This window comes from Caretta caretta, chromosome 3 (genome assembly GCF_965140235.1).
Source record: "Caretta caretta isolate rCarCar2 chromosome 3, rCarCar1.hap1, whole genome shotgun sequence".
Classification (NCBI taxonomy): domain Eukaryota; kingdom Metazoa; phylum Chordata; order Testudines; family Cheloniidae; genus Caretta; species Caretta caretta.
The window spans coordinates 167582501-167610483 of NC_134208.1; the positions used below are offsets into that span (position 1 = coordinate 167582501).

A 27983-nucleotide genomic window follows, 5' to 3' on the forward strand; every position below is an offset into this window, starting at 1 on the left:
GACTCCCATGGCCCAATGCGTGCCGCCCGGGTGCAAGGCCGGCCGGCTGGCGGCGATGAAAGCGTGGCGCTGTGTGAGGGGGGGCTGCAACCGATGCGGTTGCGGGGGCAGAGGTCGGTCAGTGCGGAAGGTGGTCGGGAGGCCGGGCCCTGGGGCGGGGGGGAAGGAGCTGGTGGCGCTCTAGGATGACCCCCTTGTGGGGGAGCGATGTAGAGGCCAGAGGAGCTCCCTGGAGCCGCTAGTGAGGCGCCCGACCTGGAGGTAAATACGGGCCGGCGGGGGGCCTAGGCCGCAGGGGCGGGGGCGCTAAGGTGGCGGGTGGGTGTTGGGGGCGGGCTGGCCCGGAGGCCTGGGCGGGAGAGGCGGGCCCAGGGAAGCGGGGAGTAATGGGAGAGGGGGCGCGCTGGCCCACTGGCATGGGCATGCAGTGATACTCTCCCACATGGCCCGCGTTAGGGGAACTGCCATTAACAACCTCTGGTTTGAGTATCTAAATGCTTCGGTTTGTGGTGTATGTGCTTTACAACTCTGTACATAATTCCTTCTACTTCCAGATCCACTGAGTGAAAATTAAAGATTAAAACTATGGAGCGCTGTTCCATATTGAGTCAGCAGTGTGCCCTTGTTGCCAAGAAGGCCAATGGCATTTTGGGATGTATAAGTAGGGGCATAGCGAGCAGATCGAGGGACGTGATCGTTCCCCTCTATTCGACATTGGTGAGGCCTCATCTGGAGTACTGTGTCCAGTTTTGGGCCCCACACTTCAAGAAGGATGTGGATAAATTGGAGAGAGTCCAGCGAAGGGCAACAAAAATGATTAGGGGTCTAGAACACATGACTTATGAGGAGAGGCTGAGGGAGCTGGGATTGTTTAGCCTGCAGAAGAGAAGAATGAGGGGGGATTTGATAGCTGCTTTCAACTACCTGAAAGGGGGTTCCAAAGAGGATGGCTCTAGACTGTTCTCAATGGTAGCAGATGACAGAATGAGGAGTAATGGTCTCAAGTTGCAGTGGGGAAGGTTTAGATTGGATATTAGGAAAAACTTTTTCACTAAGAGGGTGGTGAAACACTGGAATGCGTTACCTAGGGAGGTGGTAGAATCTCCTTCCCTAGAGGTTTTTAAGGTCAGGCTTGACAAAGCCCTGGCTGGGATGATTTAACTGGGAATTGGTCCTGCTTCGAGCAGGGGGTTGGACTAGATGACCTTCAGGGGTCCCTTCCAACCCTGATATTCTATGATTCTATAAGTACCTAACGGCATCCCACATAGCAACACCTAGTTTTGTTGGGGAAAGAAATGTGTATCCCAATGAAAGTAGAGCTGCAGGCTTTGAATGAGCAAATAATAGGCAGATAACTTATTTATTTAAATCAGTTGAATTTTTGGTTGAACTGTATTTAAAAAAAAAAATATATATATATATATAAAGATAAATATATTTAAGAAATGTTAAAATCATGAGTTTGGCAGAATAATTTTAGTTCACTACACATGCATCTCATCTCAGACCTCTCTCTACTTTTGATAAACAGTTGGAGGAAATTATTTGATAGTGGGACCCAGCAAAATATTTTAGTTGTCTTAATCAACACAAAGCTGAAGTTTTTAATGTATTTTTTTCCAGTGGCACAGCCTGTTGTGAAAATATCATTACATTAGGGAGACAGTATGATTTCAAGTCAATGGTGTGTCCAATTTCATGAGCAGCAAGTCGACAGTAACTTTAACTGGCCTAATTTTAATACTGCATATCTAATGCCTTTCCAAAAACTGGAAGACTGCTTATAAATGCAAGCAAATGCTTAAAACCAAACTGCAGTGGGAATCTGAAAGCGAATGAAGATCATGTTTATATGCTGAATGCCCCACTAACTAGAACTTGGATTGGAGGCAGTCAGGTCATAAAATTGAGTCAAGCACAGTTTTGCACTTCTCTTTGAAATTCACCTGTGGTTTCCCAAACAGAAAAACATTTCATGAAAAAATGTATGGCTGTAAGAGGCTTTACATTTGAACTATGAACAAAATCTAATCTGAGTGATTATAAAACAAGCATTCTAAGAACTCCTATCAGAAAGTGGTGTGAACATGATTTACATCCTAACTGCAGCATAGCATTCTATTCCATTTGTATTAATTTCTCTGTGTAAATGACCAGGAGGGCTTCTAATAAAAAGCTGCTGCTAGAAGAGGAGAAATTGGATCAACTGAGGGTCACAAGTATTCTTATCCACTAGACCAAGAGGAAGCCACGAGGCTTTTGTCTCTAGCCCTCCTTCTGACAGTTACTAGCCTTAGTACTTTTTACTTGTAAATCCTATTTATTTAATTATGAAATAATTAAATATCCCTGTGTCCATTTTACAGATGGAGAAACTGAGGTTTAGAAAAACTGACTTGTGTTGTGGCACTGTGGCTTAGGTTATTAGGCCTGGACTGGAAACAAGGAAATCTGGGTTCTAATTCTGATTCAGACATTGGTTTTATAAGAGGATAATCTGTTTGAGCTTCAACTTCTCCATCTGGAAAACTGAGACAATGCTATTTAACTGTTTCATTAGTAACTTTTTGTAATCAGTGATGGGTTAAGAGGGAAGGTCCTCTCGTGGTTCAGTAACTGGTTACAAGACCGAAAACAAAGGATAGGAATAAATAGTCAGTTTTCAAAATGGAGAGATGTAAATAGTGGTGTCCCCCAAGGATCTGTACTGAGACCAGTGCTGTTCTACACGTTCACAAATTACCAGGAAAAAGGCATAAACAGTGAGGTGGCAAAATTTGCAGATGATATGAAATTACTCAAGATAGTTATGTCCAAAGTAGGGCTGTCAAGTGATTAAAAAGATTAACTTCTAGGCTCTAAAGTTTACATTGTTTTATTTTTTGAATACAGTTTTTTTTACATAATTCTACATTTGTAATTTCAACTTTCATGATAAAGAGATTGCACTACAGTGCTTGTATGAGGTGAATTGAAAAATACTATTTTATCATGTACAGTGCAAATATTTGTAATCAAAAATAATATAAAGTGAGCACTGTACACTGTGTATTCTGTGTTGCAATAGAAATCAATATATTTAAAAATGTAAGAAACCATCCAAAATATTTAATTTTAGTTGGTATTCTATTGTTTAACAGTGAAATTAATCACGATTAATTTTTTGAGTTAATCCCATGAGATAACTGCGATTAATCAACAGCCCTAGTCCAAAGCATACTGTGAAGACTTACAGAGGGATCTCACAAAACTGTGAGACTGGGCAACAAAATGGCAGATGAAATTAAATCTTGATAAATGCAAAGTAGCATGTCAAAAAACATAATCTGAACTATACATACAAAATGATGGGGTCTAAATTAGCTGTTATCACTGAAGACAGAGATCTTGGAGCCATGGATAGTTCTTTGAAAACACCTGCTCAACATACAGCAGCAGTCAAAGAAGCTAACAATGTTAGGAACAATTAGGAAAGGGATACATAATAAGATAGAAAATATCATAATGCCACTATATAAATCCATGATACGCCCACATCTTGAACACTGTGGGTAATTCTAGTCACCGCATCTCAAAAAAGATATATTAGAATTGTAGAAGGTACAGCAAAGGACAACAAAAAATATTAAGGGTATGGAACAGCTTTCATTTGAGGAGCAATTAAAAAGATGAGGACTTTTCATCTTGGAAAAGAGGCAACTAAGAAGGAATATTGTGGAAGTCTATAAAATCATGACTAGTGCAGAGAAAGTGATGAAGGAAGTGTTATTTTCTCCTTCATGTAACACAAGAACCAGGGGTCACCCGATTAAATTAATAGGCAGCAGGTTTAAAACAAACAAAAGGAAGCACTTCTTAACACAACACAATCATCCTGTATTGCCAGGGGATGTTGTAAAGGCTGAAATTATAGTGGGGTTCAAAAAAGAAGTAGACAAGTGCTTGGAGAATAGGTTCATCAATGGCTATTAGCCAAGATGGTCAGGGATGCAACCCCATGCCTCTGATTGCCAGAAGCTGGGAATGGGTGTCGGGGATGGATCACTTGATGATTGCCTGTTCTGTGCTTTCCCTCTGAAGCACCTGCTATTCGCCACTGTTGGAAGACCAGATACCAGGCTAGATGGACCATTAGACTGACCCAGTATGGTCATTCTTATGTTCTTAAAGTGCTATAAGTGTGAAGAGTTATACAAATCAGTAGCAGAGGTGGGGCTAGAACTCAGAACTGTCTAGTTCCTATCCTTGTGCTTAACTCAGTAGACCATGTGGCTTTTGGTAAGCCTCTAGCACATTTTCAGAATTCACAAGTGTGGCTTATTGAGGGTAAGTGGATCTCTGATTCCTTGCAAATTCCCTCTATAATGGAAAAAAAATCATGCAAAATGTCCTCAAAAACTGTTGAAACTTCGTAAAATTGATCCTATTGTGCTGTAGCTTTGTACGCTCAAAGATAGATAAATTGTCAGAAAATGTCTGTTCTGATCATTCTTTACCCAGCTGCAGTTGATTTCAAGTTTTTGTTTTGTTTTCAGACACCTGTCCACATATCTTGGTACAGTAAGGTAAGAGTATAATTGGCAGTTAAAAATAAAAGAGTGAATTATCTGTCCAAGATCATTCAAAGTGAGAATAATAATAAACCCATTCCACTAGCCTGCAGTCTTGAATTTTTACCAAGAGACCATTTAATGGGGAAAAAAAATTAAAAATCTTTTCAAACCTGTGTATATATTAAAAAAGGAGACAGGCTCAGTCTCTCTTCTCTTCCCCCCTCTCCCCCCTTCACCCCATCCTTTTTAAATTATTATTATTAGCATGTCACCTCTTTAGGCTAAAAATTTAGTTTTAAAGAGCAACAGACCATTTAGAAAAATTAAACCTCTTTGTGGTGGTGAAGAGCCAAATATGCTATATAGGGGGAACCAACTTCTGAATATGTTCAGTGACAGCTTTTCTTTTCTACAGGAAACTTCTACACTGAAGTGTGTGGTATAAGAGCCTATATTGAATAGATGATGTCCCAGCATACTAAAATACTGTACCTACCTTCTGGGCTTTCTCATTAGTACTCCTCATACAGGTACTGAATGAAAAAGCATAATCAAATCTGAAAAAAGTTATAACAGGGCTTGTTCATCTATTTTTTTTTAATAGGCCAACTGTTTAAATTGTAACTGAAGGAAGAAGTGACAGGTTCATAAAAAGTGATTGGATCTGATAATCCGATTCTTATTCTGGGCATCCAAGCTTCTGAGTGAGTTCTAAATGGAAAATGTTATTTCCCACTATCTTCGTATAAATCAGTGTATGAGGAAGAAATATCCTGTAAGAAATCACAGTCAGCAACTTAGGAAAAATTGTACCTGTGGACAGTAGTCTGCATCTCGTGTTCTGTAAGCAAACTAGTTGAATAAAGAGCAGTATGTTTTAACTAATCTATTCTTCTGTTGTAGACCCCCCATGCTGCCCCGTCACATGCAGAGGCTGGGCAGAGATTGGGTTGCCCACTGGGATAGCCCTCAAAGATTCTGCTGGAACAGTCGTATCTCCAATTCTATAAGGTGGGTTGGTCGCTATTCCTGGGCGCCGTATCTCAGCACTGGGGATTTTACAGTGAATTGGAGACCGCCTCGCTTTTTTGGGCCTTGGAGACCGCCTCAGTACTGGAACTGGCAACCTGATAACTTCACACACAACTCTTCTTTTCATTTCTCTAATCCTAATATGAAATCCGAGGGAGATGAACCTTCTTCAAAAAGGAGAAGACACAGTGGTCAGAATGATGTTTGCAGTCCTAATGAAGAAATTAGCAGCTCTAATCAGAATGAAGCAGCCTGTCTTTCCACTCCACCAAAAAATGAAGAAGAAAATACTGCAAACACAAGAGGTAAAAAGGGTGTTTGCTATTTCTGTAGTGTTTTCTTTACATATTTAACAGGCTTTAAGTACCATTTTCTAGCGCCCTCTATATTCCACCTCTTTGCTGGCGACTATACCAAGAGGGTGTTGGTTTTTAAAAGGTATTACAAATGTCAAGTACTGTACTTTATAGCTTTAAACTGTTTTGATTTTGTGCTCTCAAAAACCCGAATCTGGCAGACAGAGCTGAGCTCATGCTGCTTGAGACAGTCAGGGTGGCTCTCATTTTTTGAAGTGGCACCACCAGGTGGTCATATTTGATTTTTGCCATTTATTTTGATAAATTATAATTTCAGCAGGCCTTGCTGCAGTTTTCTTTACTTATCTGAACATGAATCAAGTACACCTATGCAGATTGTGCATATCTTAATGCCCAATTTCTCAACTCAAAACAATGTGGTCTATACAATTCAAATCTTATCAGGTCTAAGTGAGAATCACTGCATCAGCAATCAAATTATTTATGAACAGGGAGCCAGAATGCTTAATTATTTAAAGTCAAAGTGCTTGATGCTAAGAGCACAGTGAGGTCTTCTGCAGCAACTACTCTTTCTCAATACTTTTGACTTTAACGTACTCCTCCTAAATTGTCCCCAGCTGTTTGCTTAAGAGCTTTTTTTTTTTTTTTTTTTTACATAATCTGATTCTGGGACTTGTTTGACATTGTGAATGGCTTTTTTTTTTTAAGGGGTGAGGAAGGCAAAAGAAAAATCATCTCATTTATCCAATCTACCCTAGGCCAATTTAGTGTCTGTGCTCTGACCTAGCAGCAGGAACTTCTAAGTTTTGTTACTGCTTCTGATGCCTTGAATTTTTTTTTCATACCTCCCTCCACCCAAAGAGGCAAGTCTGTTCTCTTCTCCAATGGACTCCTTTCGGATACCAGCATCTGGTGCTACAAAGAGAAATTGGTGGTAGCTATTAATGCCCAGCAGCTTCAGTCAGACTTCATAGGCTGCATTGTGCTTGGTACTATACATATTTAATTTTATAAAGCAAAATAAACAATTATGCTGTATATAAAATATGTTCAGCGATACTCCCCACCTGCCCAGTTCTCAGCAAGAAATTTTAGTATGGGGTCTAGACTTTTTTTGGAGACTAAAAATATCAGACCTGTCTGGAAAACGTAGTCCTTGTCCAAATAACTTAGCCTAGAGCCCCTGTCCTGCAAGCTGCCCAACACAAGCAGATCCTTGTGCCTGCTTGGAGCACCATTGACTTCAGTAGGGCTCTTCATAAATGTAAGAGTGTCTACATAGAGCTTCTTGCAGAATTAAGTCTTATACAGGCGGTCCTCGGACTTGCAACACAATTGGTGCCTGAAAATTGCGTCGTAAGTCGGAACTCAGAACCGCAATCCACTCCATTGCGGGACCAAGTGTGGTAAAGTTGAAACCAGTGGTTGTAAATTGAATCAGGATGTCAATTCAGAAATGTCGTAAGTGCTGTTCATCGTAAGTCAAATGTCGTAAAGTCAAGGACTGCCTGTAAAGGCAAGTGACTTGCAATGGCTCTGGGGAAGAGGGATAAAATTACTTATACAAAACAAGCAAATGTATGTTAAATTTTAGATATGTATCAGCTGTCCAGAACTGACCCTTCACCTAGACATCTTGAGTTACCTGACTTCTTGCAGGAGTCTCAGCAATGGGATTTGAAGGACAGGATAGTGGTCTCACAGATCAGCTCAGGGAGGACATTCTGTACACAAGAATGGCATCAGAGAAGCAGACATGGGAGAGTATCATCTGGGCCATCATTGGTGGAGCACAGGACATAGGAAAAGATGTGATAAGGGAGGAACACAGTTGTGAAGGCCCTTAAATGTGAGGATCAGAGATTTAAATTTAATAGAGTGGAAAAAGGAGTCGGTGGAGGGATTCAGAAAGATGACTGACAGACAAAAAGAGGAGTGATCAATGGGCAGCCCCTCCTTTAGTACCTTAGCACGTGCAACTCCTCTGAGGATGTGGAGTCCCAGTGGTGGAGTGTATTCTCTTTGGAAAGTCCTTCAGATTGCTGAGAAGATTCTGGGCGATATCTCCCTGTACTGTCTTTGAGTTCGGAATTGGCAGTTGTCAGGAGGGGGAGTCAAGGATTCAGTGAGTGTCTACTTTGGCAGGGAGGTAACTTTGTCACTGTGCTTAATCACAGAAGACCACTTTAGGATTTAGAATGGACTAGCCCAAATACAATTCAATAGCAGAGATGGGACAGCCACTGGCATAAATATTTCATCGGTGCATAATTTCAGTATCTGTCCTCCAGCTTCCTTTCAAGGGAGGAAGAGGCATAATTGTCAGATAGTACATTTTTGGCCTCAGGTTATGTATAAACTTACATGAAATGGTCAAAATATACTTGTCTCAAGTAGTTGAACTGAATTGTTTTCATTAAAAATGGTCAATGCTTCCCAGGGGTATACTCATCCCTGCAGGATTCCCTTGGGCCTGTTCTACACTAAAAAATTAGGTAGAAAGAAGCCTCCTTAAGTCAACCTGTTAATGTATGTGTCTACACTACCGGATCCTTCACGCCGACCTAAGTCACCTCTGATGTCAACTTCTGTAATCCACTTCTGCAAGAGGCATAGCACTTAACTCAGGAGGTAGTGCAGATGCAGCATTGTGTAATTTGACTTAATTGGCCTCCAGGTGGTGTCCCACAATGCTCATCTGAGACCACTCTGGAGCTCATTCTCAACTCTGCTGCACTGCAGCCAGGTATACAGGAAACAGCCCCTTCACTGCTAAAGCCTTGGGAATTTTTGATTTCCCATTTCCTGTTTGATCAGCATTGGGAGCATGCCAGTTTGAGCACAGCTGATCATGGAGACTACACACCGCAAATGTGCTCCAGCCTGGTCTGCACAGGAGGTGGTGGATCCTATTGCTGTGTGGGAAGAAGAGTCTGTGCAGGCAGAGTGCCGATCCAGCAGAAGACACACTGACATATATGCAAAGATCGCTCGTGGAATGGGGGATAAGGGCTACATGAGGGAGACATAGCAGTGCCGTGTGAAAATAAAAGAAGTTTGCCAAGCGTACCAGAAGGCAAGGGAAGCGAACAGTTGTTCTGCTGCTGGTTCTACAACGAATTTTATGTGATTCTCGGGGGTGACCCTACTATAGCACCCTCACAAGCAATGTGGACACCTCACAGGTGTGAGTCTAGGGACAACAATGAGGATGATATGGTGGATGAGAAAGAGGAGAAGAATGGGAGACAGATGAGCGGTGGATCCATTTTCCCCGAGAACCAGGAAATATTTTTAACCCTGGAGCCCTGTGGGTCGCAGGGCATCACGGTAGCCGACCGTGATGCCAGAGAAGGCACCTCTGGTGAGTATACAGTTACAATCAAAGTCCAGTTAAACTTTAGCAGACACACACATTCGATGGTATTGCATGTTTACTGTGAAGAAAAAGCAAGGTGCTGTGGCTCTCTGCTTATAAGAGGCCACTCCAGCTATGCAGAGAGTGGCCCCCAGAAAATACTGTTTATGTGGACTGGAATAGCCCGGGAATCCTCCATGGATATCTCTAGGAAACTTTCATGGAGGTACTCTACAATCCTTTGCAGAAGGTTTCTGGGCAGGGCAGTCTTATTTCTTCCACCATGGTAGGACACTTTCTCACCCAACTCCTGTATTAATTCTGCTGGCATCATTGCAGTACACAGCATTGCAGCATAAGGACGGGTCTATGCCCAGACACTTGCTGCATCTCCTTCCTTTCCACCTGTTACCCTCAGGAGACTGATATCATATCAGGTCACCTAGGGGAAATGTGGGGAAAGTTCTCATTAAAAGTGCTCTTACAAGAAAAAAAGAGCGCATAGACCCCCCCACACACACACACACGTTCTGGATTGCCAAACCACGCAGCCGCTAATGCACCGGCAAGTAGTTTAAAGTGGCTGAAAGGGGACTGGGGCCCCACATGAGAGAGTTTGCAATTTGGGAGTGAAAACATACCCCTCCCTCTCCCCCCCGCCCAGTTCGTAAACAGCTTCCTGTGGTGCTATGGGGAAGAGCCCTTGTTTGACTAGCTACCTCTGTTCCCCACATGAGCCTGCCATAAACTTCATTAAAAGTGCAGTCACCCGTGACCCAGGGTGACCTACTCACCATGGCTGGAGCAGCAAAACGGCACAGTGAATGGTTACGGATTCTGATTATGTTCTGGCTTGCACCTAGTGTAATAAGGGTTTTATTTATGAAAACAACCTTCTTATGGAAACATTTTATTCATGTACAATGGCTCCTTTATTTTTTTCCTATGACTGACCCCTGGAAATGTGTCCTTCAGCGTGTCATCAAAACCTGAAAGCATACTTTCGCTGATTAGAAGGAGAAGAAAGAGAACGCGGAAGAGATAATGAACGCCTCCAGGACAGCTGAGACAGAGCTGAGAGCGTGGAGGATTTCACTGTCCAAGAAGTTAGACATGAACATGGAGAGCATGAAAGATTCCAATGAGCAAGAGCGTGCGGCGCAGGATGAGATGCTTCGGATTATGAGGGACGTGTTGAGGCATCTGGTTGAACTGCAGGAACAGAAGCAGGAGGGTAGAGTTCCTCTGCAGACCCTGGTGGACAGCCAGTCAGCATCGCCTGGTGCAGAATCACCCTCCCCCAAGTGTTCCATGAGGCATGGGCTAAAAGTCCATTATCCCTTTCACTTAACTCCGGGGGAGGGTACAAGGAACAGAAGGACGCCCATTCACAGACCATTGGTGCTCTGGAATGTGGTGTTATGTTACACAGTTGAAAATGTTTCTCCTATTCCAACTTTACAACCCCTTTTCCCCAGGGTTAACTTTTTTTCTGTTCTCCCTCTTTACTTATGTTTGTTAAATACAGTAAATGGATTCGAGAAATAAATGTTCTTTATTGAGTAGAAGCAGTGGGCTTGGGCGGGGGTTGGCTTTACAGGGACAGTCATACAAGGCAGGTAAGGTTTGGGAAAGCACAAGCAGCTCACGTTACTGTGACTCATTGTTGAAATGGCCTTTCAAAGCCTCCCGGATACACAGCATCCCTTGCTGTGCTGCCTTTATTGCCGTGGTGTCTGGCTACTCAAAAATGGCTGTCATCCCATCTGTCTCAACTGCCCAGCCCTGCAGAAAATTTCCCCCCTTTTTTTCCCATAGATATGGAACACACAGTAGGCAGCTATAACCATGGGGAATGTTCTCTTTGCTAAGATCCAGCCTTGTTAGTAAACCTCTCCAGTTCCCTTTCAAATGACCAAAGGCACATTCAACCACCATTCTGCACTTGTTGAGCTTATAGTTGAACCATTCCTTACTGCTGTCCAGATGGCCAGTGTATGGCTTCATGAGCCATGGGGAGCAACGGGTAGGCTGGGTCCCCCCAGGATAACTATAGGCATCTCAACATCCTCAATGTTCATTTTGTGGTCTGGAAAGAAAGTCCCAGATTGCAGCTTTTTGAACAGACCCAAGTTCCTAAAGATGCATGCGTCATGACCCTTTCCTGACCATCCTACATTGATGACGGTGAAGCTCCCGCTGTGATCCACCAGTGCTTGCAACACCATTGAAAAGTATCCTTTTTGGTTTATGTACTCTTTGGCAATGTGGTCTGGTGCCAAGATGGGGATATGCGTGCTATCTATTGCCCCACCGCAATTAGAAAACCCCATCGCTGCAAAACCATCCACTATGTCCTGCACATTTCCCAGACTCACTACCGTTCATAGCATAAGTTGATAAATTGCCCTGCACACTTGGAGCACAGCAGCTCCCACAGTTGATTTACCTACTCCAAATGGATTCCCCACTGACTGGTAACTGTCTGGCCTTACAAGCTTCCAAATAGCAATTGCTACTTGTTTCTCCACTGTCGGAGTAGCTCTCATTTTTGTGTTGCTGAACTTCAGGGCAGGGGAAAGCTTTGTACAAAGTTCCTGGAAGGTGGCCTTCCGCATTAGAAAGTTCTTCAGCCACTGCTCATACCTGCAAAACGATGTGGTCCCACCAGTCAGTGCTTGTTTCACGGGACCAGAAACCGCGCTCAGAGTGCAGCTGCTTTGTGACTGCGAGCAGCAACTGTGAATTGTTTTTCAAGGGCTTGCAGCAGGTCTGCTTGCGGGACATTGCTATGTTCCCCGTGGCAGACCCTACTTCGGCTCTGGAAATACTGCAGGAGAAGGTGTGAGGTGTTTGAGATGCTCACAGCAAGAGTGCACAACTGAGCAGACTCCATGCTTCTGGGGTTATGGCATATGCGTGGTGGTTTTAAGGCACGAAAACCACTGGGTGGTTTGCCGTTGAGCCCAGTGCATTGTGGGATGCCGACACAATGTTCCCATTCTCCCCTGTGATAAAGTTTTGGTCCCAAGAGGCATTGCATACACTTCCCAAAACACACTGCAGCAAGTTGCACTTTGGGATAGCTAGCCATGATGCACTGCTAGTGAGGACGTACTCCATCAAGACAATGAGCATGGTGTGGCCAGGCACAATTGACTTAATTAATTCAGAGGCTCAAGGTCAAATAAGATAAAGTCGACTTAATTTTGTAGTCTAGACAGGCCCTTAGATAAGAGTATCAGTTTTGCTACCTGTTTCCAGATCCTTTACTACTCTTGATACTGTATAGGAGATAATGCAAAGGCAAGATGGCATTTTCAGTGGTTCTTGTGGCTCCAAATTTAGAACCGTATGAAAGCTTTTGAGTCTCTCTAATCCCCAAACTTTTCAGGAGAGTTATAAACACCATGAGTAGCATATCTGGAAACTGGCCATAATGAGCTTCATAGGATATATCAGGTTACTCCAACTTCAGAGAAGTCTGAAATGTGGGGCATACCCAGTGGCTACCAAGTGTGCAGTTTATATGAGCACAGTTTATTACTTCCATCTCAAATGGAAGGTCTGAAATATTTCTAATCATAACAGGTACAAACTTGCCTATACATTTGTTTAAGCAAAGGGAGCTCTCAGGAGGAATCATAATTCCTTAAATACAATATGTGGCATACAAAACAAGTTGTAAGATCAATGTATGGTAATGTAAATGTATTACATGATCATTCATTTTGGTATTTCATGTTTTAACAGGCATGATCAAAAGACATTGGGAGTATTTCTGTCACCATAGTAAAAAAATGAAGATTCTTGAAGATGAGCAAATTGACCAGAACAATACAGAAGACAAGGGAAAGTTTGATTTTACTGTGATGTCCTACAATATCCTTTCACAGAATTTGTTAGAAGATAACTCCCACCTGTATAATCACTGCAGACGGCCAGTGTTAATCTGGGGTTATAGATTTCCCAACATTCTACGGGAAATCAAACACCTGGATGCAGATGTAAGTGGAAAACTAACACAGGTTTCATTAAGAACAACATAGTCAATGTGTAGCAAGAGTAGTTTTGGATTGTGTGTGATCTAATAGATAAGATTTCTAATGGATTCAACTGTCCTTTAAGTTATCACGTCATGCTTATTAGTACTGCCGGTTCCTGTTTACCAAAGTAATGTTTTCTGAGTGATCTAAACCTCAGGCAGTAGCCAGTGGTAGTGTTACTGTAATCCCCACTACTATATTTACAGATGCACTTCTGAAACTGTCCTTAATGCTTCTACGGTCAAACATAGTCTCTCATTATCCCATCATTCCTGCATTTTCATGATGTCATTTCCTGATTCTCTTCCTACCCTTTGGGTGTCTTATTCAGTGGGTCATCATCCTCCTCCCCTCCCTTTCAGAGGGAGGCCCTCTCTCGGGCTCTGCTTTGGCAATCTCTTCTTCTCCTTCAGTATCTTATCTCTGGTTGATCTCATTTGCAAATAAGGCTTTGACTACCATCTTTATACGGATGACCTGCAGATCTGCCTCTCCATGCTAGACCTCACCCCTCCATCTAAACTAAAATTTAAGCTTGTCTTTTGTGATAGCTAGACATGCATGACGAGACGTCTACTAAAAATTAACACGGCCAAAACAGAATTCGTTATTTTCTTTTGAAACTAGCTTCTCTCCTGTTTCTCTGTTGGAGTGGACAGCGGTCTGTCACTCAGGCCTGTAACTTTCACTTCATCTTTGGCTCAGCCCTCTCTTTGAACCTACACATCCAGGCCATGTCCAAATCTTCCCACTTTTTCTTGCACAACTCCTCTAAGATCCAGTCTTTCCTCTCTGCCCATGCTACCAAAATTCTTATCCAAGTCCTGATCGCTTCACACTTTAACTATTGTAATTTCTTCTCTCAGTGCCTGCAACCTCATCGCTCAATTCCATTCAAAATGCTGCTGTCAAGAACACCATCTTGCTTGCAACAGCTCTCGCAAAGTCCTTCACAACCTTCTGCACTGCCTATCAGACCTTTTAATTTATCACATGGTCAACTCCTACCTTTCTTTCACCAGTGATGCCAGGCTTGATTGCCCAACTCTACAACAAGCACTTCCTGCTGTGCTGCCCCTTGTGAGTGGAAAAAAATCTCCATCAAAATCTAGAAAGCTGCTACTTCATCCTCCTTTAAATCTTTCTCCTTCCTTAATGTATATATGAAATGGTAACCTGTGAATGCTTAGGCTGCTGAAAAATTGTGATTGCTGCTCCCTGGTTGCTTGCTCACTGCTTTATAAAGCTCTGGCCTTCTTTTTAGCCCTGCCCTCTGACTAAGGTTCAGCCAATGAACATAGGCTTCTAGAGTTCAAACCTTGTTTAGAAGCTCACAGCTTCCAACTGCCGGCCACAGCACACGGTCCTTCAAACAGACAGACGAACACAAGCTCAGCACACGCCAAGTGAGAACACAAAAACACACTACAGCCATCAGGAATCAAGGCTAGAAACTTATTTTTAATCTCCCAAATGTGAGATGTATAAACCTAGACAGTGCTGTTTGAGGGAGTCTGTGGGCAGATATCTCCAGAGCCTCTGCTACTACTTAGTGCTTTGCAAGCTGATCACAAGGCTTCTCACATGAGTAAAGTTACTCAAGTGCATAAATGTTTGTTAGAGTGGGGCTTAAGTGCTGATTTGTGTCCAAGAATAGGATTAGGATGTCCCAATCAAGCACCCAAACTTGAAAATTTAGCTCCTTGTCAACCAGGAGCTTTTTTATTTTTTGTCACTTAGTCATTTGGTAAATCTACATGATTAGACAGATCAGAATTTTGAATAAATAAAATGGGTACCAAATACTACTTACACTAAGCAGTTTTTAAATAGAGAAAGCTCTTGCATGATGGTTTTTACCTCTTTAAATAAAGTTACTAAAGCTTCAAGGAAAAAATAGATGCACTAGTTAATGAAGTGAAAGCTTTTGTTAATATGTTTAATATATTAAATTCAAATTGGAAAAACTCTTTTAGGTACTGTGTTTGCAAGAAGTACAAGAGGACCATTTTGGAATGGAGATCAAGCCAAGTTTGGAATCTTTGGGTATGATGGAACACTTTTGTCCCACATTTCATTACATTTTCCTTTTTAATGTACCGTATATACTCATTCATAAGCCGATTTCTTTTTTTTTTTTTTTGTAAAAAAGGGAAGCATCAGAGAAGGGGGTTGGCTTATGAGCGGGTATAGAGAGGGAGGGGAGGGGAGGGGGCAAGGAGAGGCTGCACAGCCAACAGAGCCAGAAGGAAAGAGGCAGGGCCAGAGTCTCTCCGCTTCTGGCCACGCTGCTCTGCTCTCTCAGCCTCTGAAGCAGCTGCAGCTCCGGGGTTAGCAGGCTGCGGCCGCGCCGCCTGGCCCCGCCCACCAGAGCAGGCTGCGGCCAGGCCAGAGACATCCTCCCCTGGCCCGCTCCAGCTAAGGTGGGAAGGGATGGGATGGGGAGAGTGTGGGGGTCCTGGGCTACGGGTGGAGTCATGTGGGGGGTGGTCACAGGGGTTACTCCCCTGACCCCCAACTTCTTCCCCTCCCCCCCAAAAAAATTTCCCCACCAGTTGCTGTCCTGCCCATCAGGGTAAGCGGCTGGCGCACCGGGACGTTTTGTTTACTTAGGTTTACCTCCATGCCTGTGGATGCTCGAGGTAAACAAACCATCTCAGCCCACCAGCAGCCTATCCTGATGGCCCGGGAGCCAAAGTTTGCTGACCCCTGAATAGTAGGGTCAGCTTATGAATGGGTCGTAAATTTTTCCACTTTTACTTATCCATCTTGTGGGGGGTCAGCTTATAAACGAACTGGCTTATGATCGGATATATATGGTACTTATAAGAAATAATCCATGTGGAATGAAGAGAGATGCATTTTTGATATGGCAAAAATTAGATAAATAGTTGTTACTTTAAGACCTGTTCTTGCACTCCTTATTTTGGCAAACTCATTAATGCCTGAAGTTTGCCTGCATATGAAGTGCAGAACTGGGCCCAGAACTGCTTTCAAATGAATTTACTTAAGACCTGATCCTGTAAATTGCTGAGTGCCCTCAGCTTTCATTGGCTTCAGTGGGAAAGGAGGCCACTCATCACTTCACAAGAGGTGCTTAAAACATGCGAGTCAGTCCCTTAAATTCTAGAGGAATGTAGATGCTGGATCTTAGAATTCTAGGTTTAACTGAAGCTACAAATCAAAACCAGTCTTGTTGATTGGTTTCTAAATTCTATATTATGTATGCTTTAGACTTTAGTGTAACCATTTATTTAAGCTGTTGTGTGTTCCCTGAAGTGGTTAATACAGTCAAAGTATACTTTCATAAATAGTTATATTTAATTACGGTGGAAGATGTACAGCTTCAGTCATAAATAGAATTGTAGAAAATACTTACTTTTGTGACAGTTACAGCTAATGGAAAATATTATAATCCCAGAATAATGCATCGGTAATGTTGAATATAAATGTCTTGCTCTGTATGAAAAGAACTTTCAAAAAAGCTGTCATTTTTAAGCTGTGTTGGGTACAAAGCACTCTTAATATATTGAGAAGGCACTGGAAGCTTATTTTGAGACAATGCAGGTCTTACTACAGTAAAGCAAATTTCAGAAAGTTGGGTGATTTTTATATTAAAAGAGTAATGTTATGATAGAGTAATGTTCTTAAAGCTGTCAGACAATTATTTCTGACCTACAGAAATCTGTCAAGTACTGTTCTTAATAGGAATGTTTCACAGGTAAAGCATTATTAAGCTGCTCTGGTAGCACCCTGAATAAACTTTAAAGCATCAGTCATTTTACATTTTGACTTGTCTTTTGATGCATGAGAAGTGCCATGATGAGTATCTTAAATCATTAGTTTAGAAGTATATACACCACAGAAGATACTGAACTGGATTTATTGTTCAAATTAACTTCTCACATCCAAGTGTTTCTTTCCTTTCTGAGTTCCTTGGGTGCATGATGTGTAGCCTCAGAAATCTGGTTTTATTTTAACAAGTCACACCGAACATAGACATGTCTGTAAAGGAACATAGACATGTCTGTACATATGGTTACATGTATCTTTTCTCTTTCAGAGAATGCAAAAGTGAACATTTTCCGTCCCGGAAAATAAAAACCAAATATCAGGGCCTGAAATTTGAATGTGGGTTGTTGAGCTATAAAGTTTGCGCTCTTGGAATGGCAGTATGGCGCTAGAGCGAAGCAACTCTTATTTTGAAAGATGAAGATCATAGGCTTGATGCTCACTTACACTAAGGCCCCTTTACACTGCTCAGTCAGTGTACAGAGCAGCGTAAACAGCTCTTCAGGTAAATGAGTTTCAGGCCCTATGTTGTTAACATGTGCACTAGGAGAGTGATTTTTTCCTCTCAGCAGCCATTAAAGCAAAAGGGGATTTATTGGTAGGAATATGTATTGGGAGGCATATTTTTAGTAAGTCATTTATAAAGACAATTTTCTCTTTACATATGTATTTAATTATGCAAAACAGCTTCCATTATAATCCCCCCCATTTTCAGTTGCTTATATTCTTTTTTTATAATTAGTTTTCAGACAGAGACCAAACATGGCACATTTCAGCCCAAAAGGTGAAGATCTCAAAGTTAGGAACATTTGAAAATGGGTACAGTGGAAACATTTTGCAGCCTTAACTATAGCAGGCTCAGGTATTGACTACTATATGGAAAAACAATAGCATGAGCTATGTTCTTGTTTTGGTTTTTTTGTTAGTGATTCACATTTCTTTCGTACAGGTTATCATTGTGAATTTAAAATGAGGACAGGAAGGAAACCTGATGGCTGTGCTATTTGCTTCAAAATTTCCAAATTTAATCTTATCTCTTCAAACCCAGTGGAATTTTTCCGCCATGATATTCCACTCTTGGACAGAGACAATGTTGGACTAGTGTTGCTTCTGCAGCCCAGATTTCACTGTAAAGCTACTTCTGCAGTCTGTATAGCCAACACACATCTGCTGTATAATCCAAGGCGAGGGGACATTAAACTGACCCAACTGGCAATGTTACTGGCAGAGATTGCCAGCGTTGCCCATCGGAAAGACGGTAGATTCTGTCCTATTATCATTTGTGGTGACTTCAACTCTGTTCCTGGTTCTCCACTGTACAGTTTTATAAAGGAAGGAAAGCTGAATTATGAAGGACTACCTATAGGAAAGGTAGGTGTTCTTTTCATCTCAAGTAAGAATTAATGCTCGTGGGAAAGGAATATTTTATGGAGTGACACTGGCCACCTCTCACGGTGTGCACCACTCACTGCTTATCTGGTGCCTCCTCCTGATCAGTTGTGGGATTAGCTCTTGAATTTAACGCCCCTTCTCATGGTCACATACCATCACACACACCCTCTCTCTCTCAGGTCTGCAGCACCTCTTGTCCCGGGAACCGCAGCGTCTTCATGATGCAGCCCTCTGGCTAGGTCACTCAGCGTTCCCCCTTTCAGGATACAGTCCTTCAATTCTCTGTCACCACCACTGTAACCCAGACAGTCTTCCTGTTCTATGCCACAGTCTCTGCCATGTCCTCAGTGGCTAGTAGGGGAACCCAAGCTCATTCACTACTCCAGAGACCCTATGCCCAGCAGTTCTGGGCTTTCCTCTCCCAGCCGTCACTGTTCCTTCCCTGGATTGCTTCCTACAATTCCTGATTCCCCTTCTTGCCCTGGGTATAACAGCTCCAAACCCTCATCCATTTTCCCAGCAGCAGCCCCTGTCTCTTGCAAGCTTCCTGGCTTTGAACTTGCAATCAATTCCCTATTCCCTGGCTTTCCTTCCAGGTGCGGCCTGTAGAGTTAATAGGCCTACCTGACCACCTTAACCCTTTCCAGTTCTGTGTGGAGTTGAGTTGCCATTAGAAGCCCAATTTTGATCTCCACTCTAAAATCTACAAACAGAGGAAAATCTTTGACAGAATTGCTATGCTAGGTCTGAGGCTGACTCAGTGCTTTGTTTCAGAAGTGCAATGGCCAAGCTGGTACCCAATCCCCAGTGTTGGGACCCATCTATGCCATTGGGCTTCACCAGTTGGTTAGTTTAATTCCTGCTTCATTTGGGTGCTATTAAATCCCATTTGGTGGTTTTAAACTCGGGCAGTGGTGGGCAGTATGAGCCTTGGGGACCTGTTATTCACACCCAGCCTCTGCTAGTACTTGGATTTTTATAGGATTAGAATTGTAACTGCTGTGTCTGCCAAGCCTGTGAGGCCTTTGTTTTGGTACCAGCACCTAGCTTTCACTTCAGTGAATCTCTAACATTTTCAAACATAAACAATTGTTCTTGAAAGTGGTGTATATATACAGTTTTGTATCTGGACCGTACCTCTGGCTTAATTTAGGTCTTGTCTTCAAGTACACCACCGTTGTAGTGCTTTAGTGAAGACTCTCCTATGCCAACGGAAGAGCTTCTCCCATTGACGTAGTTAATCCACCTCCCCAAAAAGCGGGAGCTATGTCGGTGGGAGAAGCTCTCCCATTGACATAGCGCTGTCTGCATCGGAGATAGGTCAGTAAAACTGTCACTTGGGTGTGGATTTTTTACACCCCTGAGTGACGTAGTTATACTGATATAGGTCCGTAGTGTAGATCTGGCCCATTTTTCTGGGAACACTTTAAATGCCAAGTCTAGCACTTGGCAAGTGTTCCTTTTCTTTTGTAAAGGGTACTTTTCCCAAAAAATAATTTTATTTAAGTATTAAGGTATTCCTTTTACAACTGGCAATACAATAGGGTCTAAGTTATTAGTCAGAATAAGACCAAGGTTCCCTTTTCATTAACTTAGCTTAAATGTCCATAAAACGTGTTCTACTGACAGAGTAAAATACTGTTCCACCTTACACCATTATTAGTTTTGATTTAAGTGTCCCAGCTTTTTGTGTGGGAGGAGATTTAATCACGGACCATCTGAACCTTTTCAAAAGGATTATTCTCACAATATGGATGAGCCGGGGCTGTATTGATTAGTGTAAGTGTAAAGTCAAAGTTATGATTGCTAGGTGACCAAAGTAGAAGCCATGTTTGAATGTGGCACCACATTCTAAGATATTTTATGTGAGTTTAGTGTGAACATAACATTCGACGTATCACCAATAGCTATTTAATTTGAAGTGACTAAAGCATCTACGCTAGGGAAATGTGAATTTTCCATTATTGGTGTTAACTGCCCATCATCTGCCAACCCCATTTTCAGCCCCCTTTTGATTTTCTCCCAGAAGAATAAATGCCCCACTGTTAAAAGCAATGTCAGCAGTCAGTGAACTGTTTACACTAGAGCAGTGGTTCTCAAACTTTTGTACTGGTGACCCCTTTCACATAGAAAGCCTCTGAGTGCGGACCCCCCCCCCCCTCGCCCCTTATATATTTTAAAGTGTTTTTAATCTTTTTAACACCATTATAAATGCTGGAAGTAAAGCAGGGTTTGGGGTGGAGGCTGACAGCTCGCAACCCCCTATGTAATAACCTCCCGACCCCCTGAGGGGTCCTGACGCCCAGTTTGAGAACCCGTGCACTAGAGCTTCTAATGTCGCTAACGAGGTCTTGGTATTCTCTCAGCTTAATCTCGCAAGAACTATTTTACAAAATAGGGTTGTTGTAAAGATGTTGATAAGCAAGAGCACGCAGAGAAGTTGCATATAAAGAATATCATGGTTTAGCAGAGAGAGCTTTGAAGAGCTGCTACAAAAGGCATGTTTAAGGCATGTATAGAAGAGTGAACTCACTGCAAGTATGCCCCCTCATGGCTGGGTGTGGCTTAACAGCTTTGCCTTCTCTAGCATCCCCTGTTGATGGTTATTCCGGTCCTTTAGTGGTCTTCCTCTTCTCACATTTTGGCCCTGCAGGCAGGTCAAATTTTAGTTCCATGCTCCTTTCATGGTAAAAAAGAGCCACAAACAGTCTAACAAATCAATCCAAGGTCTCTGGCCCCTGACTCAGGGTCCATTTGGCCCTTACCCCCATCTCTCCAGGCTCTGAATTGCCCTAATCCCCTTACTTCAGGGGGCTTCACACCACTTTCCCAGTGGGTGGTATGGGAATGCAGAGCCACTCTCTATGCTGGGTTCCAGTCCAGAGAACCTAGGACGAGCAGCCAAGGTCTGCTCTGTCAGACTCTTTGCCACTGCTTCTCTGGACTCCTTTGTGTCATTAGTCTTTCCTCAAGCCTTTTTCTCCAGCCCCTTCCTGAGCCTTTTGTAAGGGCCAACACCTTCCAGAAGGTCTCCCTAGAGGTCAGGTTCGTACCCCTGGTCAGGGTCAGCCAGAGGAACTTGCTCCAGACTTGTCTTCCAGATATCTCCCACTTTGTAGTGCCCCGAGTGTGACAGCAGAGTTCTTGCCTTTCTCCTGGAGCCCCTCAAGGTCCAGTCCAAATGCCCCTTAAGATTTACTTGTCACAGCCTCTTGAACTTAACTGCCTCTGGTTTCCTGCTGGCTCAAGACAACCTGCCCCTGGCCCTAGGCTTCACTGTCCCAGGCCTCCCAATCTTCCTTCTGGCTTGAGGCCTTCCAGTTTTGGCTCTAGGCTTCAGGCCTCCCAGACTTCTCAGCCTTTAGCCAAGAGAGGAAATACCCTCTACGTCTCACTTGGGTATCCTCCATTGCCTTCCTTCTACTGCCCTCTGCTCTTTCCTTTCTGAAGATCCAGCTCCTCTCAGGTTGAGTTTGATCACCAATTATACCCTATGGCTTAATTGGGCTTAACCGCCCACTGTTTACCCTGCGTTCATACACTACATCACAGCATGGATAAGAAAAGTGAACTTTTTAGCAGTATGTCTTTTTTGTTAATTGGATCACAGTTGACTTTAAAAAAATAGTTTTTTAAATTAAAATTTTGCACAGGTATCTTGTGAACTAAATCAGATTCTGTTTGAAACAACCATATACCTTTTTTTAGGTGTCTGGGCAAGAGCAGTTTCCTAGGGGACAAAGAATCTTAACTATTCCAATTTGGCCCCCAAGTCTAGGCATTTCACAGAGTTGTGTGTATGAGGTACAACAGCAGCGACAAGAAGAAAACACAGGTCAGTTTCTGAACAGGTAAACTTAGTGGTTCTATGAAAACATCACCCAGATTTACTGTTGAAGACCAGATATTTTTCCATTTAAAAAAATGGGCCCCAGTCTTGCAAACATGAGCTCAGTGGGACTACTCAGGGATAAAGTTTTTCACCATCCTAGGCATTTTCAGGCTTAGGCCTTAGAAAAATAAATTCCTTTGAGATTAACATGCAGTAGGTGACTAGAATTATTAGAACCATTGTTGTGGGCTATTTTTAAAACCTTCCATCTAAGTCTACTTTTTGTCTTTATGTTCAAGGTTAAACATACGTTCAGCTCATCTGAATTGCTCTGTAATTTGAAAGTGTATGTTTCTAGGTAAAGTTTTCTGGAAAGGTACAGATTGGTTTGAAGGGGCTCTAATGAAACTGGGCAATTCAATCCAGTTTTTATTTATTTGATCTTTCCCATCAAAAGAAAAATAAATAGCATTTGAAGATGTTGTCCTAGGCTACTTTTCCTATAGTTTTTCTCCAGTGGTCTTAATGATCTCATTTAAAACATAGATAAGAAATTCTCTTTATTTTTGTAGGTGGAGAAAAAAAAGAATCGAAACTGGAGCACACAGAAGAGATCATAATAGCAGCTGAAAAGTAAGTCCTGGAAAACCTGAGAAGGCTGTTTGTTGGCTCCTATTTAAAAAAAAAAAGGCAAAACCTTGATGGTATGATTTCAAATTAGATAACTGATAAAACTGTACGTGGTCTTCTAATTGGGTTTTGTATCTGCCGGTGTAGGTTGTTAAAATATACGTATTTACATGTCTCTATTTACATGGACATTATCTAATAAAACACACCCACAACAAAAAAGACATTTTCAAAAGTAGACGTCACCACACCTAAACCCTCATCTTCTCAAGTAAAAGTCTCAGAAATGGAGTCAGTGCAGTTTTCAGAGCTAATGTAATGTTTCCTCTGACATTTCACAACTGTGTTCTGGTGAGTTAGTTCCTGCACCCTTGAATTATCAGAGCAGTTAGAGGATGTGAATAAAAACAAACTAAAATTAAATTGTATGTTTCATCATTCTTATACTGGTGATCTTACTTTCAGCAACTACACTAGTTCAAAAGCATGGCTGCCTATTGTTTTCAAAAGTAGTAATTGGAGAATAGAACCCAGAAAAATTTGGATTAGGATAACTATGCGAAGGGCAAAAAATCATCTTTCATTTAAAAGTGAAAGAAAAGATAATCACAGATGGGGAAGGATTAGAATTATGTATTGTAAAGGACCATTTCTGTATGTGCAACTGATGCATGTTATTCCAAACTAAGGAGCTGAGGTTAAGGAAATATCAAGACTGGCTACTGGGCAAGATCCATCTCTCCTCATTAAACAATACTTTTGATATCTGTTTACTTTTGGATATAACCAGCACTCTTTGTTTTATAGTGATGTAGCAAAGCCATAGAATTTGGGGCCAGCAGCAGAAATCTGTTTATAAGTGGCAGCAGTATCCAGCTGCTTAAATTCTCATATTTCCTCCTATTTTGATCATTTTGGAGATGCTGGTTTATAAATGTTAATAAGTATCCTTATTGGGAAACAAAGAACTGTGGTAATGAAGAGGAGATAGATCAAACTGGATAGAACAGGAAGAAGTTTAATTATTTTAAAAACTCTTCTCCCCAAGAATTCCATATTGGACAGGCATGGAGACAGGTACTTCCTTTCTCTTTTTAGACTCATAACTAAGTTTTAAAAAGAAAAAGCCTAAAAGCATTTAAAGATTTAATGTGAAGACTCCTAGTTAGACCCAAAAGTTTACTTAAAAATCAAGAGGGTGCCTTCCAGTTTAGACTGGCATGGAGGGACATGTGGTTGGTGTCAAGAGGAAGGAAGAATACAGTAATTACATGGGTGGAAGAGCTAATCCAGAGGAAGCACTTATCCAAAGGTCTGGCTTACATTACAAATTTAGGTTGACTTAACTACATCATTCAGGCCTGTGAGAAATTTCACTCCCTGTGCAATGTAATTAAGCCGTCATGGTCTATGGAGGAATTCTTTCATCAATTAGCTACTGCCTCTTGCTGAGATGGATTTACTACAGTAATGGAATAACCCCTTCCATCTACACTAAAGCCATACAGCTGTGCTGCTGTGGCATTTCTCGTGTAGACTGACCCTAAATCTCTTTGAAAGTCAATGGGACAGGATCCTAAGTGTTAAATCACTTGAAAATTGGACTTAGGGCATGCTTACACTACCACTTATGTCGGCAGACTTATGTCACTTAGGGGTGTGAAAAAACAGACCCCCTGCTCGACATAAGTTTTTTACTGGCAAAAGCACTTGTGTGCACAGTGCTATGTCAGCGGGAGACCTCTCTCCTGTTGGCATAGAGTGGCTACATGAGCAATCTTATAGCGGTGCAACTGTGCCACCCACCATAAGTTCGCTAGCGTAGACATGGCCTTAGACTCCTTTGAAAATTGTACCTTAGGTCCCTGCTCCAAGAAGTTAACAAGATGCAAAACATGAGAATGTTACATTCGGAGGGTGTTAAAAATAGACTCTGTTTATGCAGCTTATTTGTTTTGCCATAATAACTAAAAAAGTGTGTTTTTATTAATGATTAAGTCTTTTACTTAGTAGCGATAATGAAGTAAAATACTTCTGTGTAATTCTGTTTAGGTTTCCTTCAAAATTACAACACCACTTTAGATTATCTTCGGTCTATTCTCATTACTTACCTGAAAGTGGGATTCCAGAAGTAACAACTTGTCATTCCAGAAGTGCTGTCACTGTGGATTACATTTTCTATTCTGCAGCAAAGGATGATAGTGCTGCTCAGCCAGGTAAAGAAGCTGAATTGAAGCACTGAAGTTCTCTTAAGGAATATCTCCCTGCTGAATGATAAACTTCAGAACCTAGCCTAAAAGGAGGCATATTGGTAAATTTCACAGATCTCAAGTACACAAAAGATACTAACCTCAGTGATTTACAAGTGCCCAAACATTTTGAACATGTGAACTGTTCCCTCACAGATTAATGCTACTGTCTTATCTCTTCCTGTCATTTATTTTCTCCCTTTCTGATTGATGTTAGCTTGTTGTTTGCTGGGATCATTGTAGTATGTAGGGGACATCCTCTGTAGAACACTGCAGAGGCCTGCATAGTTTCTTTTACTAAAAACTTTGACGCTTATGTGGTCGTCATTGTCTCCCTGACTATAAGATTCAAGGAGGTGAGACTCCTGACGAGCATTAATTAAAGAAGTGAACACCAAGGTAATATCACTGTCATTCAGTAGCCTATGTGAGCTTAGTGACTAGACCAGTGACATGATTGGTTCACATTTTCAAGAATATGATGAACAGAGATTTCAGATGCGTTAGAGATGATATATGACCACTTCAGCATAAGTGCTCATATTTAAAATTACCTTGGAGCAGCATTAGTGTTTTGTCTCAAGAGATGATCTATGTGGTTTTGAGATCTCTTGGTATGGGGTGAAAAATCACACTGGAGCAGCGCATTTGTGTGTGTGTGTGTGTGTGTGTGTGTGTACCTGTGCCACAATTTTGTGGTTGTAGTTGCAGCTAAAACTCACCAGATGGTGCAAGGAAGACACAACGCATTTGAGTGGGTACCCGTTCTTGGCTTTTAAATGTTACCAACGAAGCAACGTACCACTTACCGTATTTGTGGTCTTGTTGTGGGTTCCCTGAGAGACACATTTCCATGTTTTACAATTGGCCATCTGCTTTGCTTCATCCTACATCATCATACAGGATAATGAGCCTTTTATGTTGCTTGAAATCCTTTGTTTCACAAAACCATTATACAGTGCAGCCTGGCCAGCTGAATCATTCTAGGGATAGATCCCAGAACAGGGAGACCTGGGTTCAATTCCTACCTTAAGCACAGTCTTCCAGTGTGGCCTCTTCAAATTGCTTAACCATCTGTGCCTCAGTTTTCTATACACTACCAAATGTAAAAGGAAAAATGCAAGAAAATTAGTCTAGCTTCAAGGACTTGGTTTTGCAATGTGCTGAAAACTTCTGCAAGGTGCCATGTGTCCTCAACTGCCCCTGACTTCAGTGTGAGTTAAGGTTGCTCAGCACCTTGCAAGACTGAGCCCTAAATACCTAGAATGCCCTAATTGCGTGCCCTAATTAAGGTTGTATTCAGTTTTGCTCTGAAAACGGGAGTTCAGGCTCTTTGTTTTATATGAAAAGGTGTATCTGCCCCAAACTTTCAGCATATAATCTGAGTAAAACTTGAATTTTCTGAGTAGTTCCAAGAAAACCGATTAGTTAGTTTCCAAGTGCTAATAAATTTTAAAAATTGTCGAATAAAGAGTTTGTGTTCTAAGTCTGGTAAGATTTTGGACCTCATTATCTTATAACCTACAGGTACGTTTGGGGGTGGAGGGGTCTCTGGAGCTAGGTCAATTTGTTAATTAACCCCAAAAAATGGGTTTTACTGCATAGCTGTTGGTTTATTGTATGCTTAGTTGTGGGAAACCAGTTTGAGACCCAGCTTTTGGTTCTGTGTAGCCCAGGAGTTCTGTGGTACTGTTCAGACAGTTCAGGAGCGCTCCTGAACCAACTGAATAGTTTTATCCATGAAGATCCAGATCTTTGCCACAGCAACTGTAGCTTTGAAGACCAGGATGTGTGCAAAAAGTTCCGCTGGTTCAGGATCTGTGCTGAAGCCGTATTCCTGAGCTGACTGAACAGTTTCACAATGACTAGGCTTGTCTTCAGTGCAGTCACAGTTGCTGGCTTGTTAGAGCTCTGCAAAGCTGCTTGAAGAGTGAAGTTCCTGAACCAGCTGAGTAGTTTCATGGAGACCAAAAGTAGCTGCTGGCTTGTTGAAGACCAGGAGTTCTGTGAAGCTGTCCAGCTTTTCATGAACAAAGCAACAGCTACTGTGTCGAAGGTCTTGTTTGTTATGTATAGAATGAGCTTAACTCTCACACAACACAGTGGATATCAGCTGTGAAGTGAACTGTGCAAATTTGTGTATAGCATCGTTGTTACCAAAGCATTGTATTAAGACCTCACAAGTCATTCCTCCCAGGTTGGAGTCCTCCTTCCATGTATAAGGCGGGTGTGGGTGTGTATGATTTGACTCACAACGGTGTGTTTTCTGCACATACTTTTCTTCTTTTCTTTTTATGTAGGAGCCGAAGATACTTTTGATGGAGGTCTGAAGCTTCTTGGTAGATTATCACTTTTAACGGAGCAAGATCTGTGGACAGTTAATGGTCTTCCCAATGAACATAACTCTTCCGATCACCTGTCCTTACTAGCTCAGTTCAGGCTTATTGAACAATAATTCCCAAATTATTTTTATATCTGCACTTTCCTTCACCTTCTCTTCTTCCTGTAATTTTTTTAATTCAGGGATTGTCAGACTGGTTAAAGTTAAGTTTGCCTGGATGCTGAATTTTTAGTGTTGTGTAAAGTAGAGTTTTTAAAGAGATTTCTGTGTAAAGTTGCTTAAATTACTTTATGGAGTCATTAAGACAAAAAAAAGTTTACATTAGCTTCCTCTTTTTGATAATGGAAAATGTCTGTGCCATAATCTGAAAATGGCATTATTTTTTAAAAAGATAATGTTTTTATTGTAAATCATAGTAAAATGGGTGATGGTTCTTAA

At 41.9% G+C, this 27983-nt stretch overlaps 1 protein-coding gene across 6 annotated transcripts; it reads left to right on the top strand.

Annotated features, from left to right (window-relative positions):
* Nucleotides 1–27983, top strand: ANGEL2 (angel homolog 2). Of its 6 annotated transcripts, XM_048843140.2 has the most exons (11): nucleotides 121–261; nucleotides 4539–4568; nucleotides 4972–5086; nucleotides 5460–5893; nucleotides 13017–13270; nucleotides 15286–15355; nucleotides 18051–18472; nucleotides 22202–22328; nucleotides 22898–22958; nucleotides 25008–25171; nucleotides 27505–27983. In XM_048843140.2, the coding sequence occupies exons 4-11, from the start codon at nucleotides 5467–5469 to the stop codon at nucleotides 27657–27659; spliced, it is 1680 nt and encodes a 559-aa protein (XP_048699097.1). In that variant the 5' UTR covers nucleotides 121–261; nucleotides 4539–4568; nucleotides 4972–5086; nucleotides 5460–5466; the 3' UTR covers nucleotides 27660–27983. The 6 variants fall into 6 exon arrangements, with proteins under 6 accessions (XP_074983193.1, XP_048699098.1, XP_048699097.1 ...); XM_048843139.2 differs by lacking the exon at nucleotides 4972–5086; XM_075127092.1 differs by lacking the exons at nucleotides 121–261; nucleotides 4539–4568; nucleotides 4972–5086 and adding an exon at nucleotides 1–113.

What these genes read in the sequence shown, in the direction of transcription:
- ANGEL2 (XM_075127092.1), top strand. Translation starts at nt 16, where the DNA reads ATGCGTGCCGCCCGGGTGCAAGGCCGGCCGGCTGGCGGCGATGAAAGC. An exon ending in AAATACTGCAAACACAAGAG is followed by an intron (nt 5,894 to 13,016) that starts GTAAAAAGGGTG and finishes ATGTTTTAACAG; the next exon opens with GCATGATCAAAAGACATTGG. An exon ending in GCCAAGTTTGGAATCTTTGG is followed by an intron (nt 15,356 to 18,050) that starts GTATGATGGAAC and finishes TCTTTCGTACAG; the next exon opens with GTTATCATTGTGAATTTAAA.